The sequence below is a fragment of the Crocuta crocuta genome, unplaced genomic scaffold (genome assembly GCF_008692635.1).
Source record: "Crocuta crocuta isolate KB4526 unplaced genomic scaffold, BGI_CrCroc_1.0 scaffold322, whole genome shotgun sequence".
Lineage (NCBI taxonomy): Eukaryota > Metazoa > Chordata > Mammalia > Carnivora > Hyaenidae > Crocuta > Crocuta crocuta.
Genome location: NW_027532592.1, coordinates 1,981,465 through 1,994,684, shown reverse-complemented (window position 1 = coordinate 1,994,684; position 13,220 = coordinate 1,981,465). Strand labels below are relative to the sequence as shown.

At 42.4% G+C, this 13,220-nt stretch overlaps 1 protein-coding gene across 1 annotated transcript in view; it reads left to right on the top strand.

The window, feature by feature from the left end:
* LOC144244527 (kinesin-like protein KIF28P) overlaps positions 1 to 13,220 on the top strand; it is a gene marked incomplete at its 5' end in the record, with an annotated part of 69,134 nt that overhangs the window by 19,052 nt on the left and 36,862 nt on the right. Inside the window, 3 exons of the mRNA XM_077779866.1 lie at positions 230 to 433; positions 4,508 to 4,543; positions 10,109 to 10,333. Coding sequence (XP_077635992.1) covers positions 230 to 433; positions 4,508 to 4,543; positions 10,109 to 10,333 — 465 coding nt within the window. The remainder of the gene's footprint in view (positions 1 to 229; positions 434 to 4,507; positions 4,544 to 10,108; positions 10,334 to 13,220) is intronic.

Genomic DNA, 13,220 nt, shown 5'->3' with positions numbered 1-13,220 from the left:
CTACTGATGGATACCAGCTAGTTGAAGATTCATGGTCATCGGTGTTTTCCAAACTGCCAAATCTCTTTTCGGTTTCCAGCTTTACTTTCTTTGTTCTAAGACAGCATCAGAATTTTATTTCAAGTAGGTCGTGTGGTACTAATTAAGCAATTCGTCAAAACCAGAATATCTATATTTTAAGGGTATTGTGTAAAGCCTGAGCTGAACACTGTGCTTCTGATCTTTCCAGAAAGATGTTTTCCATGATATTGGCAGGGGAATTCTGGACAGTGCTTGGCAAGGCTATAATGCCACCCTCCTAGCCTATGGCCAAACTGGCTCTGGAAAAAGCTATTCCATGGTTGGGTTTGGTGCAAACAAGGGCATCATTCCAAATGTATGTGAAGAGCTCTTTCAAGCAATTGAGAAGCGGGAGAGAAACCAGGAATACCAGGTACGTATTGTCCTAAATTCCCTTCTTTAAGGGATTTCTTTTTCATTTTGGAAATTCCTGGCCCCAAATTATCAGCATCTCTATTTGGGGATGATGTTGATTTTCCATACCCAAGTCTTTTCAGGATTACAAAATCAAGTGGCGGTTAACTAGACTGTTGAAGTTTTCTGGTCCTGAGGCACACCCAAGGAAATATTTTTTAAAGGCATTTTGAATATCCTAGAAGCAGCTGCCTTAAAGCTAACACTCAACAAGGGGTTGTCATTGAGGCTGATCAACAAGACCCTAACTAATTCTCCTATAGTTTCCTTTATCCCCCTCTTCTACCACGGCTGCGGCCACATCTTCACTTTCATTTATGGATTTTTATTTCTAAATAAGGACGGTTGTTTTCTTTCTCAGTTGCCCCAGCAGAGTTTCCTACTCGCCCTAACACAGAAGGCCCCCACTGAATTTTAAACTCCCTGAAGGTGGTGGTAAATTGTCGACAAATACCTGTAACCAGAGTCTGTGTTTCTGTTTCCTCTAAGCGACAGGTGCAATTTGTGTCATGCAAATGCAACAACGCATCATCTTTTTTTATTTATTTTATTTTTTATTTTTTTACAAATAGTTTATTGTCAAATTAGTTTCCACATAACACCCAGTGCCGCATCATCTTTTTTTAATCTCAAGTTTCCTCCTGATTTTAGAAGTAATGTGTCCAAGTCAGAGAAAAGAAATTGCTCATAATCTCATCCCCCAACTAAATGCTGTTAACATTACAGTATATTAGTAATTTTTTAATCGCTTGTTTTTTCAAAGTAATACAAATATAGTTTAAAAACCCAAACTACCTAAGGGAAAGGAAGGCCTACGTCCGCACAAAAACATATTCACAAACATTGCACAGTGACTTTGTTTGCAATGGCCAAAAATTGGAAACAAGCCAAGCAACCATCATGTGACGAATGGATGAATGGAAGGTGGTAGGGCCAGACAATGGAATTTACTCAGCAGTAGAGCCAACTGTAGCATCTGACACCTGCTTCAACATGGATGAAACTTGGGGCACCTAGGGGGCTCAGTTGGTTGAACGACTGACTCTTGATCAGCTCAGGTCATGATCCCAGGGCTGTGGGATTGAGCCCCATGAGGCTCTGCGCAGGGCATGGAGCCTGCTTGGGATTCTCTCTCTCCCTCTCTCTGCCCCGCCCCCATCGCATGTGCTCTCTCTCTAAAATAAAGTAAAACAAACAATAAAAAAGAAACAAACCATGAATGAACCTTGAAAACATTGTGCAGAGGGAAAGAAACCACGCAGGAAAGACCTCATTCTCTTTGATTCCCTTAACATAAAACAGCCAGAATAGGAAACATCTATAGAGACAAAAAGTGGATTGGTGGTCACCTGGGGCTGGGGTGGAGCCCAGAGGAACAGAGAAGGTAAAGTGGAAAGTGGAGAGTTCCACATACGCTTTAAGTGGAATGATGGTGTGGTATGCGAATCATGTCTCAGTAGAGGCACCTGCAGAATTGCACTGACAGCCTTGTGATGGAAGCCACCAGTCTCTTAACTGTCTCTCCTCCCCTCCTTGCCCATCATGGCCCAAAGGTTACCATCTTCCATGCTTCACCATTTGCCCTGGTATCCATCTGCATACTTTCAAACAATGTTGGTTTTTCTCCTCTTAGTAAAAATGTCTAAAATGGCTGTTGACCTTCTTGCCACAGTAAAAGAGAATTTATCTCCATCACACTAACACTATACACCACAGTGCTTTCTCGCCCACATAACCCCTGAATTATTGTAAAATTTGGTTAAATCAGTAGTGTTTAGCATTTTAGCTGTACAAATATTATTCACTGCTGAACCAATACAAAAACTCCTCTCTATACTGTTTTTCTTCACGTATTTTTAATTTTTAATTTTAAAATTTGTGGGGTTTTTTGTTTTCCTTTGAATTTTTAATTGCCTTGTATGTGTGTATGTGTTTGGTATTCTATAAATCTCTCCATGTGTTTTTCTAAATGCTCCAGATCACTGTCACCTACCTATTAATACTATTTCTGATACACTGACTTATCAGCTCCATTAGTCAGGGTTGGGCATCTCCCATTTTCCTTCTGTGATTTAGAGCAGTGATTCCCCAAGGCTATTGTAAACTGTCATTTTGGAACATCACCACATCCCTCTCTGTTGCCTCCTTGGACTACTAAATATAACATGTTTCTGCTTCCTGGTTTATGCTCTCCTTTTGCTGCAATTTCCTTAGAATAGGTGGATTGGGGATACTTTGCATCTTTGCATTGTTGACAATACATTTTCTTACTCCCAGATTGATTGAAGTGTATCCAGAACAGAATTCTAGATCTCTGAGAATAATTGGTGACATTTTTTATTTTCTTTTGACTTCCAGCTTTGCAGCTGGGAAGTCTGGTACCAGTCTGGTTCCCGATTCTTTCTATGTGAACTTTTTTGACTTTCAGTTTCTCTCTCAGATTTTAGGATCTTCTTTTCACCCATGATGTTCTGGTGTGTCTAAGTGTAAGCGTTTTTCATTCATCATGCTGGAGACTTGGTGGACCCTTTTCAATCTGGAGATCTTTGTCTTCAGTTCTGAGTAGTTTTTCTTATATTATTTTATCATTGTTCTCCCTTCTAGAACTCCTACTAGTCAGATTTTAGACCTCTTGTGCTAATGTATTTGTATAATGTTTTACTTCCTGCTTTCCACTTCTTGGTCTTTTTCCCCCCTGCATTCTGGAAGATTCCCTCAACTGTATCTTATAACCCTTCCACTACATTGTCATTTTGGCTATCCTTCCTCAAGTTTAATATACAAACATTCTTACTCTCTTGTTCCTTTTTAATAGCACCCTGTTTTTTCATGGATAGAATTCTTTTTCTCTCTGATGCTATGAATTATAGGACTTATTTATATATATTTTTTTTTATGTTTATTTATTTTTGAGAAAGAGACACAGTGTGAGCAGGGGTGGGGCATAGAAAGAGGGAAACCCAGAATCTGAAGCAGGCTCCAGGTTCTGAGTTTGTCAGCACAGAGCCCAATGCAGGGCTCAAACTCACAAACCATGAGATCATGACATGACCCGAAGTTGGACACTTAACCTACTGAACCACCCAGGTGCCCCTATAGGAATTTAAAAAACCATTTCTTCTACTCCGTGCATTGTCTGCTTTCTTGGAGTTCCTTTTTTCTACAGTTTGTTTGATCTCTCATATTGGAGCCTTTCCTGGTCTGCTAATCCTAGGCCATTTGTTTAAAACATGTGACACTCAAGCTACTTGCAAGCTCTGGGGACAGGAGGTATGAATGGCAAGACCCACGATGGGGTGATGAAATGCATAAGCCAGCCTTCCCCTGGGTGGAGGGGTGGTGGCAAATGTCAGTATCTTGGGGCCTTCTCTTTATGCTAGAACCATTCAGAGCCCTCCAGTCTCTCGCTTAAGGAGGGTCGGCTTGTCCAGCAATATTCCAAAATCACAGTAGGGCCTTTGCCTTTTTCTGTACATATGTTGAGAGTAGGGGTAAGCAATAAGAATAACTGTTTTCTGGCACACCCAGATGGATCAGTTGGTTAAGCATCCAACTTTGGCTCAGGTCATGATCTCACGGTTTGTGGATTCGAGCCCCATGTCAGGCTCTGAGCTGACAGCTCTGTGCTGCTCCGGATTCTGTGTTTCCCTTTCCCTCTGCCCCTCCCCTACTTGTGTTCTGTCTCTCTCTCAAAAACAAACATTAAAACATTTTTTAAAAATAACTTCTTCTGTTGCCAATTGATACTGGAATTCTCTCTCTCTCTCTCCCTCTCTCTCTCTCTCTCTCTCTCTCACACACACACACACACACACACACACCAAGAGGTGTATGTCTGTTTTTCATTTATATTAAGAACTTCTTCCATATCATTAAAATTATGTAAGAATCTCTTACTGCATGTGAAATAGAGCACTGGTATATTTAATAATAGCCTTTTGCTTTGTGAGAAATGTATGTTGTTCCTACAGTAATTTTTTCTCCCAAAGATGCCTTTCTAGAGAATATTTACTTTATGTTCCTTTCTATACAGGTTACATTCAGTATGCTGGAAATTTACAACGAGCAGGTAACAGCGATTCTATTCTCTGACCCACAAATCTGAGTGACTCTGCAGCTTAATCAATATCGGCACCCCTCCCCTGCACTATAAGTACAGTCAGAACTCTGTGGCCCGGCACTGGCTGCCCAGCCCTGACCCACCTCTCGGCTCTACTTCTTGCCCCTTTATCTCCGCACATATTCTTCAGCCACAAAGACCTCTTTCTTTCTTTCCAGAACACGTCATTCTTTCCTGCATCTTCTGCCCTTCTCTCCCTGGAATACCCTCCCTGCTTTCTCTGCTGTTGAAGAAAGCACTGCCTTTAGAGGTACAGCTCCAGGGTCAGGGCTCCCACACATCCTGCAGCAGTTGACCTTAGTCGCCATGTGGGGTAGAGGAGGTGGCAGCAAACTTTATTTCCGAAGGGCCAGATGGTATATGCTGCTGCAACTACTCACCTCTGTCCTTGTAACACAAATGATGTATGAGTGAATGGGCACAACTGTGTACCAATAAAATTTGATTCCTGATCACTGAAACTTGAATTTCACATAATTTTGATGTGGGGCCATGAGCCAACAGTCAAGAAAGAATTCTTGAGATTTTTGGTGCAAAAAGGTGCCTTTATTATAGTACAGGGACAGCACCTGTGGGCAGGAAGAGCTGCATTGGGATTATGAGAGTGACTGATTACACACTAAATTTTTAGTTAACAGGAGTTAGCAATAGCGTAGGTCTCTAAGGAATTTGTGCATGCTAGAAGGACCCTAGGGGGCTACGTTTTGTTAAGATAAGGCTGCTTTTAGTCTTTAATGAAATATCAACATTAAGGTGGCCACGAGTCCCTTAAGAAAGGTCCCACTCTGCACATCTCAGGGATTTATCAGCGGGCTGCAGGTTGTAAGGAGACTCTATTGTAACTACATTTCTCTTGCCTTTGTTCTTCTCATCAGTTTTTCACATATCACAAAATACCTTTTGATTTTTTTTCTGTCATTTAAAAATGCAGAAATTGGTCTTATGTCAAGGATCATACAAAAACAGGTGGTGGGCTGAATTTAGCTCCCAGGCCATGGTTTGCCTTGTCCCTAGAGAAGGGCATGGTCTCAGACCCCAGCTCACTCATGGACTAGCCATGTGACTTTGGAAGAATCACTTTAACTCAGAGCTCAGTCTTCTCGTTTATAGAGAATTTCAAATAAGATACTACACATTGAGATGTACTGTGGTCTTGCTGTCCTTTCCCCATGAGTTGATCATATTATACTGTGAAATTTAATTAAATATTTCTATCTCCAAAACAGACCATTTCTTTGTGAATACCTTTCTGCAGAAAATACTGTCTCAATACCCAATACACTTTTAGGCTTAGAACAGGTGCTCCTGAATATTTACTGAGTGGATGAATGGACAAAGGTATCATAACTGTAAGTTTCCTAGAGGAGACCATAGCCTAATAGTTTTGTGTGATCCCCAAGCACTATCTAAAGCCTTGCACTTAATCACTCCTAAATAAATATTATTAGAGGAATAAATCTGTCAGTGTTTTTCTATTAAGGAGAAAAACCGTCAGAAATCTGTCAGTTTTTTATATTAAGAAGAGAAAATATCCCTTTTGTTTCTTACATGTTTCCATGAGTCATTTACTACCTTTGAAGGTTGATAGTAAATTCAAATGGATTCTCTTATTTTTTAAAGTTATTACTTAAATTTCAGTCAGTTAACATAGTTTAGTTTCAGGTATACAATATAGTGATTCAACACTTCCCTACAATACCTGGTGCTCATCATGTCAAGTGTGCTCCTTAATCCCCATCACTTATTTCACCCATCCCCGCCCCCCCCCCAACACACACCTCCCCTCTGGTGACCGGCAGTTTGTTCTCTGTAGTTAAGAGTCTGTTTCTTGGTTTGTCTCTCTTTTTTTCCCCTTTGCTCATTTGTTTTGTCTCTTAAGTTTCACATATGAGTGAAATCATAGGGTGTTTTTCCACTAAATGACTTATTTCACTTAGAATACACTCTAGCTCTATCCATGTGATCACAAATGGCAAGATTTCCATTCTTTTTTATGGCTGAGTGATATTCCATTGTGTATACAGACCACATCTTCTTTATCTATTTATCAGTCAATGGACACTTGGGCTGCTTCCATAATTTGGCCATTGTAGATAATGCTGCTATTTGTATGTATCCCTTTGAATTGGTATTTTTAGATTTTTTTTTTAGTAGGCTTCATGCTCAGCATCCAATGTGGGGCTCAAACACACGACTATGAGATCATGATCTGAGCTGAGATGAAGAGTCAGATGCTTAACTGATTGAGCTCCCCAAGCAGCCCAGTATTTTTGTATTCACTGGGTAAATACCTAGTAGTGCACTCACTGGGTCATAGGGTAGTTCTATTTTTAACTTTTTTGAGGTACCTCCATACTTCTCCACAGTGGCTGCACCAGTTTGCATTCCCATCACCAGTGCAATGGAGTTTCCTTTTTTCCACATCCTTACCTATACCTGTTGTTTCTTGTGTTGTTAATTTTAGCCATTCTGACAGCTGTGATATCTCACTGTAGTTTTGATTTGTATTTCTGTGATGATCAGTGATGTTGAGCATCTCTTCATGTGTCTGATGGCCATCTGTATGTCTTCTTGGGAGAAATGTCTGTTCATGTTTTCAGTCCTTTTTTAAATTGGATTATTTGGTTGTGGGGTGTTGAGTTTTATAAGTTCTTTATAGATTTTGGATACTAACCCTTTGATACATCATTTGCAAATATCTTCTCCCATTCCATAGGTTGCCTTTTAATTTTGTTGATTGTTTCCTTTGCTGTGTAGAAACTTTTTACTTTGGTAAACAGACAATAATTTATTTTTGCTTTTGTTTCTCTTGCCTCTGGAGACATTGAGGAATAAGTTTCTAGGGCTGATGTCAAAGAGGTTATTGCCCATGTTCTCCTGTAGGATTTTGATGGTTTCCTGTCTCACATTTAGGTCTTTACCATTTTGAATTTATTTTTGTGTATGGTGTAAGAAAGTGGTCCAGTTTCATTTCTTTGCATGTTGCTGTCCAGTTTTCCCAACATCATTTGTCAAAGAGACTGTCTTTTTCCCATTGGATATTCTTTCCTGCTTTGTCAAAGATTAATTGACCGCATAGTTGTGGATTCCAAATGGGTTCTTATGTTAAGGTCACTGGTTAAGTTTCTATTTCTTTCAAGTTGCTAAGACTTGGAAGATAGTATGGCTCCTTTATCTCAAACCAATAACTTTAGGAAGACAATTTAATTATTTAATTTCTTTTATTACCAAGTTCTGGTGGGCATCTCATTGTGGTCTCCCACACTGATAACTGTTTATGATGATAAGCTGTGTAGAATTCTATTTTGTTGTTTCTAAAATGAGAATACTGGACATCTTAGGAAGCTTTCCTTTTCTCTCATTCCATGAGTCTCTGGTATTTTTCCTTTAGGTATTTAAAGTGAAGTACATTAGGTACCTCTAATACCAGACTCTGAGGATGAGTTAATCCTAGGACCTAATTCCCACCATGGAGGAGTCTGGTGGGAATCAAACACCTCTACAGACAGTGATGCATTACATGTGTGGCATGAATGGCGAAGAGCAAGGGGAAGAGAGGAGGGACTGCATGACTGGCTGGCATGTTTGGCAACATTTGGCAACTCTGGACTTAGACTGGACCTGGAGAGATGTGTATGAACTTGGTGAGGCTGCAGGAGGGGCCACAGATAGGGGCACTTTAGGCAGGATTAGTTTTCGCCAGTCGAAAAATGCGTAAAAGTGCATGGCATTGAAGGGAACAGGGAGTACTCTGTGGAGCCAGAGTTGGATGCATGGTGGGAGCATCAGGAGATGAAGCCAAAGATAGGCTCTGCCAAAAACTAAAGGGCTTTTGTCCTGTAGGCAGTGGAGAATCAGTGGAGGTTTTAATGGGGAAATCAGATAATCAGACTGGGATTCTAGGAGAGTTCTCAAGCAGCAGAGTGAAGCTTGACCAGCAGCAGAGTTGAAGCTTGATTTGAAGACGTGCCAAATAGAGGCAGAGTTAGGGGATTCTCAGGAAAGCCCAGGTCAATGAAGACAGTCACCCAATTCTGATCTCCAGACACTACCTGGAGGGCCCTGGCACCAGGATCTGCCCTTGTCTCTGGGCCCCCAAACTTCCACTCTATCCAGATAAATCTAGTTAGATTTTTTTTCTAATAAGCCTTATTCAGGTCCATATTCAGCCGTGGAGGCCCCTTCTGACAATTTTTACATTAAAGGAAAGACTTCCTAGTGAGAGCAAGGAATTTTTCTCTGTGTTTGACATCTCCTTATCTCTGGCACCTTATGTCCACTGCCTTAGTTTGGCTTGCCCAAGCTTCAACCTGTGATCTTGCTTTGGTTCTAGGACACAAAGCTGTAGAACAACAGAGCTGGGGGACATCTCGGAGATTGCTTAATCCACCTCCTCCTAGTATGAACATTGGGGAAATAAGAGATTTTCCAAAGCACTCCCAGGTTGGAGGCAAAACCAGAACTGAGAACCCGGGTCTTCAGGCTCCCAGCCCAGATGTCTCTGCACCATATGACACCGACCACCCATCAGGGGACACAGTAGGACCCACTTGGCCTTGTCAGAAGTGGCTTTTCTTGGGAGAGAGGCAAGATGGGCTTTCACCTGAGGCCATGATCTAGGAGTGACATCTCACGATTCTCCAAAAGGAAGATCCAAAGAATCACCCTTATTCTCTTGTCAGACTTGACTGTTGCAAATACTGTTTGGATTGAATCCGTTTCCCTTGGAAGTAGAGTTCAGGGTGGTGCATTTGGGGGAGCCCGATCTCTCCTAAGTGCCATACCTTCTGCTGACCTTAGGTACTTAGAACTAGCTACTACCTACTATTTACTTTTATTTTCATTTGTCACTGTTTTCAGTAAAATACGATGTCATTACTTTGTAATAGAGAATTTGTGGTAATTCAGAAAGGGGCTAGGATAATGTATTTCTATATTATCCACAAAGGAGTTGTTAATAAAATAAAACTGTTAACAGGATTCCTGGGAGAATGTTCATGTCAATAAGAGAATAAAAGTTTCGAGCACAAATGTTTTAGAAGCACCTGTTGAAAGCCAGACACCTGTGCACACCTACTCCACTATTCTATCATGCTGTATAAGTGGCTTTACACACTTCTAGTACACTACATACAGTGTATTCACCATTATTTGTTAGCTTAATTCTGGTTACACTGCTCTGCCAAAAAGCATTTGCTGAGTGCCTCTCCTTTGTCAGGAAGTGTCAGTATCTACTGGTCCCACCGGAAGGGTGGATGGAGTGCCCTAGGTACTAGAAAATACTAGAACTGAGTTTTAAAAAAACTGTGCTATGTCAGCAATTACAACAGATTTCCCTCTTGCTGGCCATTACCCTATTTCTTACTTACCTAAATTATGAGGGTGTCCAGTACCTACACTTAGCATTTATTCATTTAATAAATTTTTGTTTAATATATCCTAGGCAGAGGTGTAAGAGTGACCCAAACAGAAATCCCCGGCTTCCTGAAGTTTATAATCTTCTTTTTTCCACAGATACGAGACTTGCTGTCTAGAACCAAGAAACCCAGGGGACTAAAAGTAAGGGAAGATCAACAGCTGGGCTTTTATGTAGACGGCCTGATGTCAGTGCCTTGTGAGAACTACACGCAGATTGAAAGGCTGATGGATCAAGGGACGAAAATAAGGACCACGGCATCGACCAACATGAACGCCAGCAGCAGCCGGTCTCATATGGTTATCACCATTCAGTTCAAGCAGGTGAGATGTGCAGGAGGGCAGCCAGCCCCGTTTCTCACCAGGAGTGGTCTGTGGGAAGGTTCCCAGGGGCGTGATGAGCTGGTGAGTGTAATGAAATCCTTTCAGGTTTGACCTGTGGATTATGGTGGCTGCTTCCAACCATGGGCTCTGGGGTCAGAAACAGGAAGAAGGGAGGCGCTTTCTCTTCTCCACCCTGGCTCCCCTGATGACCGGCTTTCAGATCCCTGAACCTAGAGGACACTAGATACTGAACTACCTTTCTGATACGTGGAAGTAGCAAGATGAAGTCTTTGAAACTAGCTCATCCGTGTAACTCTCCACTAACTAGAATTTTTTTTTTTTATGTTTTATTTATTTCTAGGAGAGAGAGAGAGACAGCGTGAGCAGGGGAGGGTCAGAGAGAGAGGGAGTCACAGACTGAAACAGGCTCCAGGCTCTGAGCTGGCAGTCAGCACAGAGCCCGACGCGGGGCTCGAACCCACAACCGCGAGATCATGACCCAAGCGAAAGTCGGACGCCCAACCGACTAAGCCACCCAGGCGCCCCTCCACTAACTAGAATTTTTAATAAAATTGAGCACACTTTTCTCCATACTCCTTGGTAGATATCAGAGAGTGAACTCTAGATCATCACTGCTTGGATTCAGAAATAGTTATTTACAAAGCCTGGGTAATCAGGGCAGCTAGCTAGGATTTCACCATCTCTGTTCCCTAAGCCACAGCCCTAATAATAGATAGAATGGGAATCAGAGAAGATTACCCTGCTCTAACCAGGAATAGTGGGAAAACACTGGGCTATATCTGACTCTTTGTTTACCAGCTTTGAAACTTCAGGAAATAACTTCCTTACCCTCAGTCTCCATTCCTATTCTGTAAAATGCTATCCTGTAGGAATGCTGGTAAGGATAAATAAGAACCTGCATTTTAAAGAAATTTGAGGGAAGACTGGGAAGATGGCAGAGAGAGATCTGAGCCCATCTCCTTCTACTCACAATCAGAGAAATGACTATGCAGAATCCCACTCATTCTGGAAATGACCTGAAGTCTAGCAGTACAGCTCTTCCACAGCTGAAGACATAAGGAGATACACAGTGAGAAGGGTAGGAGGGCAGAGACCTGGCTGTAGGGCAAACTCCAGGCACAATGACCCTCAAGAAAGAAGGATATCATAGGCATCAAGATTTTCCCTGATGAGTGAGGGTATCAAGCTTTACCTCAGGCACCCCCCCGCCCCCGCCCTGGAGACCTGCACCAGAAAGACAAGCCTTATAACACCTTGCTTTGAAAATCAGTGGACTTAACTCTGGGAGAAGCAAAGCACTATAAGAATCCAAGAGTCAGGGGCACCTGTGTGGCTCAGTCAATTAAGCACCTGACTTTTCATTTCAGCTCAGGTCAAGACCTCACCATTCATGAAATCGAGCCAGGCATCGGGCTCTGCGCTGACATACGGAGTCTGCTTGGGATTCTCTCTCTGTCCCTCCCCCACTCACTCTCTCTCTCAAAATAAACAAACTTAAACAAAATCAATTAAAGAATCCAAGAGTCCACTCTTAAAGGGCCCACACACTCCACCATGCACTGTGAGACCCAGCACAGAAGCAGTGATTTTAGGGCATGTGTCAGAGGATCAGAGATCTGTAGGAGTTTCTCAAGGAACAAGAGTGCTAGAAGGTGTTATTTTCCTTGACTTCCTTCAGCCTAGCTGGTCAGTCCTTGTGGGAGCCAGTTCTGACGCTCTCCATCCACCATCTTAACACTGTTTGCCCTGACCTTGTGCCCCACTCACTCATCCCTGGAGGCACCCCCTCCTAAAGACTCCTGCCCAGGAAGAGGGGAACCAGGCCTGACCACCCGCACACCTGTAGCAGTTACAGCCAGGCTTCTTAGCAAGCTGTGCCAGGGTCCAGTCACGGCCAGTCACACAGGAAGGAGCATGCAGCCCACACAGCTGACCTCCCTGGAGTTCCTGGTTCTGCTGACCAGGGGGCACAGTGCTGCGGGGCCCCACAGGACACCTCTGCATTAAGCCACTACTGTCATCACCAGGAGACAGAGCTGACCTATCTAATACACAGAAATAGATGAAGACTCAGACAAAATGAAAAGACAGAAAAATACATTCCAAACAAAAGAACAAGACGAAACTTCATTAAAAGAGCTAAGCAAAATGGAGATAAAGCAATCTATCTGATAAAGAGTTCAAAGTGATCATCAGGTCCTACCAGACTGGAGAGAAGAGTGGAGGAGCTCATTAAGAACGTCAGCTAGAGAGACAGAAATGTAGTGGCTGGGTGTGGCAGTGGGTTAAGAGTCTGACTCTTGGGGCACCTGGGTGGCTCAGTCGGTTAAGCGTCCGACTTCGGCTCAGGTCATGATCTCACAGTTCGTGGGTTCGAGCCCCATGTCAGGCTCTGCGCTGACTGCCAGCTCAGAGCCTGGAGTTGTTTCAGATTCTGTCTCCCTCTCACTCTGACCCTCCCCTGCTCATGCTGTCTCTCTCTCAGAAATAAGTAAAAAATTAAAAAAAAAAAAGAGTCTGACTCTTTATTTTAGCTCAGGTTGTGATCTCATGGCTCCTGGGTTTGAGCCCAGTGTCAGGTTCTGTACTGTCAATGCTTGGGATTCTCTCTCTCTCTGCCCCTCCCTGACTTACTTTCTCTCTCTCTCTCTCAAAAACAAACAAACAAACAAACAAACAAAGGAATTTCCTACTCTGTTTAAAAAAAAAAGGGAACTAAACACAGCTGAAGAATATAACTGAAATGAAAAATACACCAGAGGGAATCAATAGCAGATTGGAGGATGCGGAACAAAGGTTCAGCAATCTGAAAGGGTGGTGGAAGGCACCTAGATGAACAGCAATTAAAAAAAAAAAAAAGAATTTT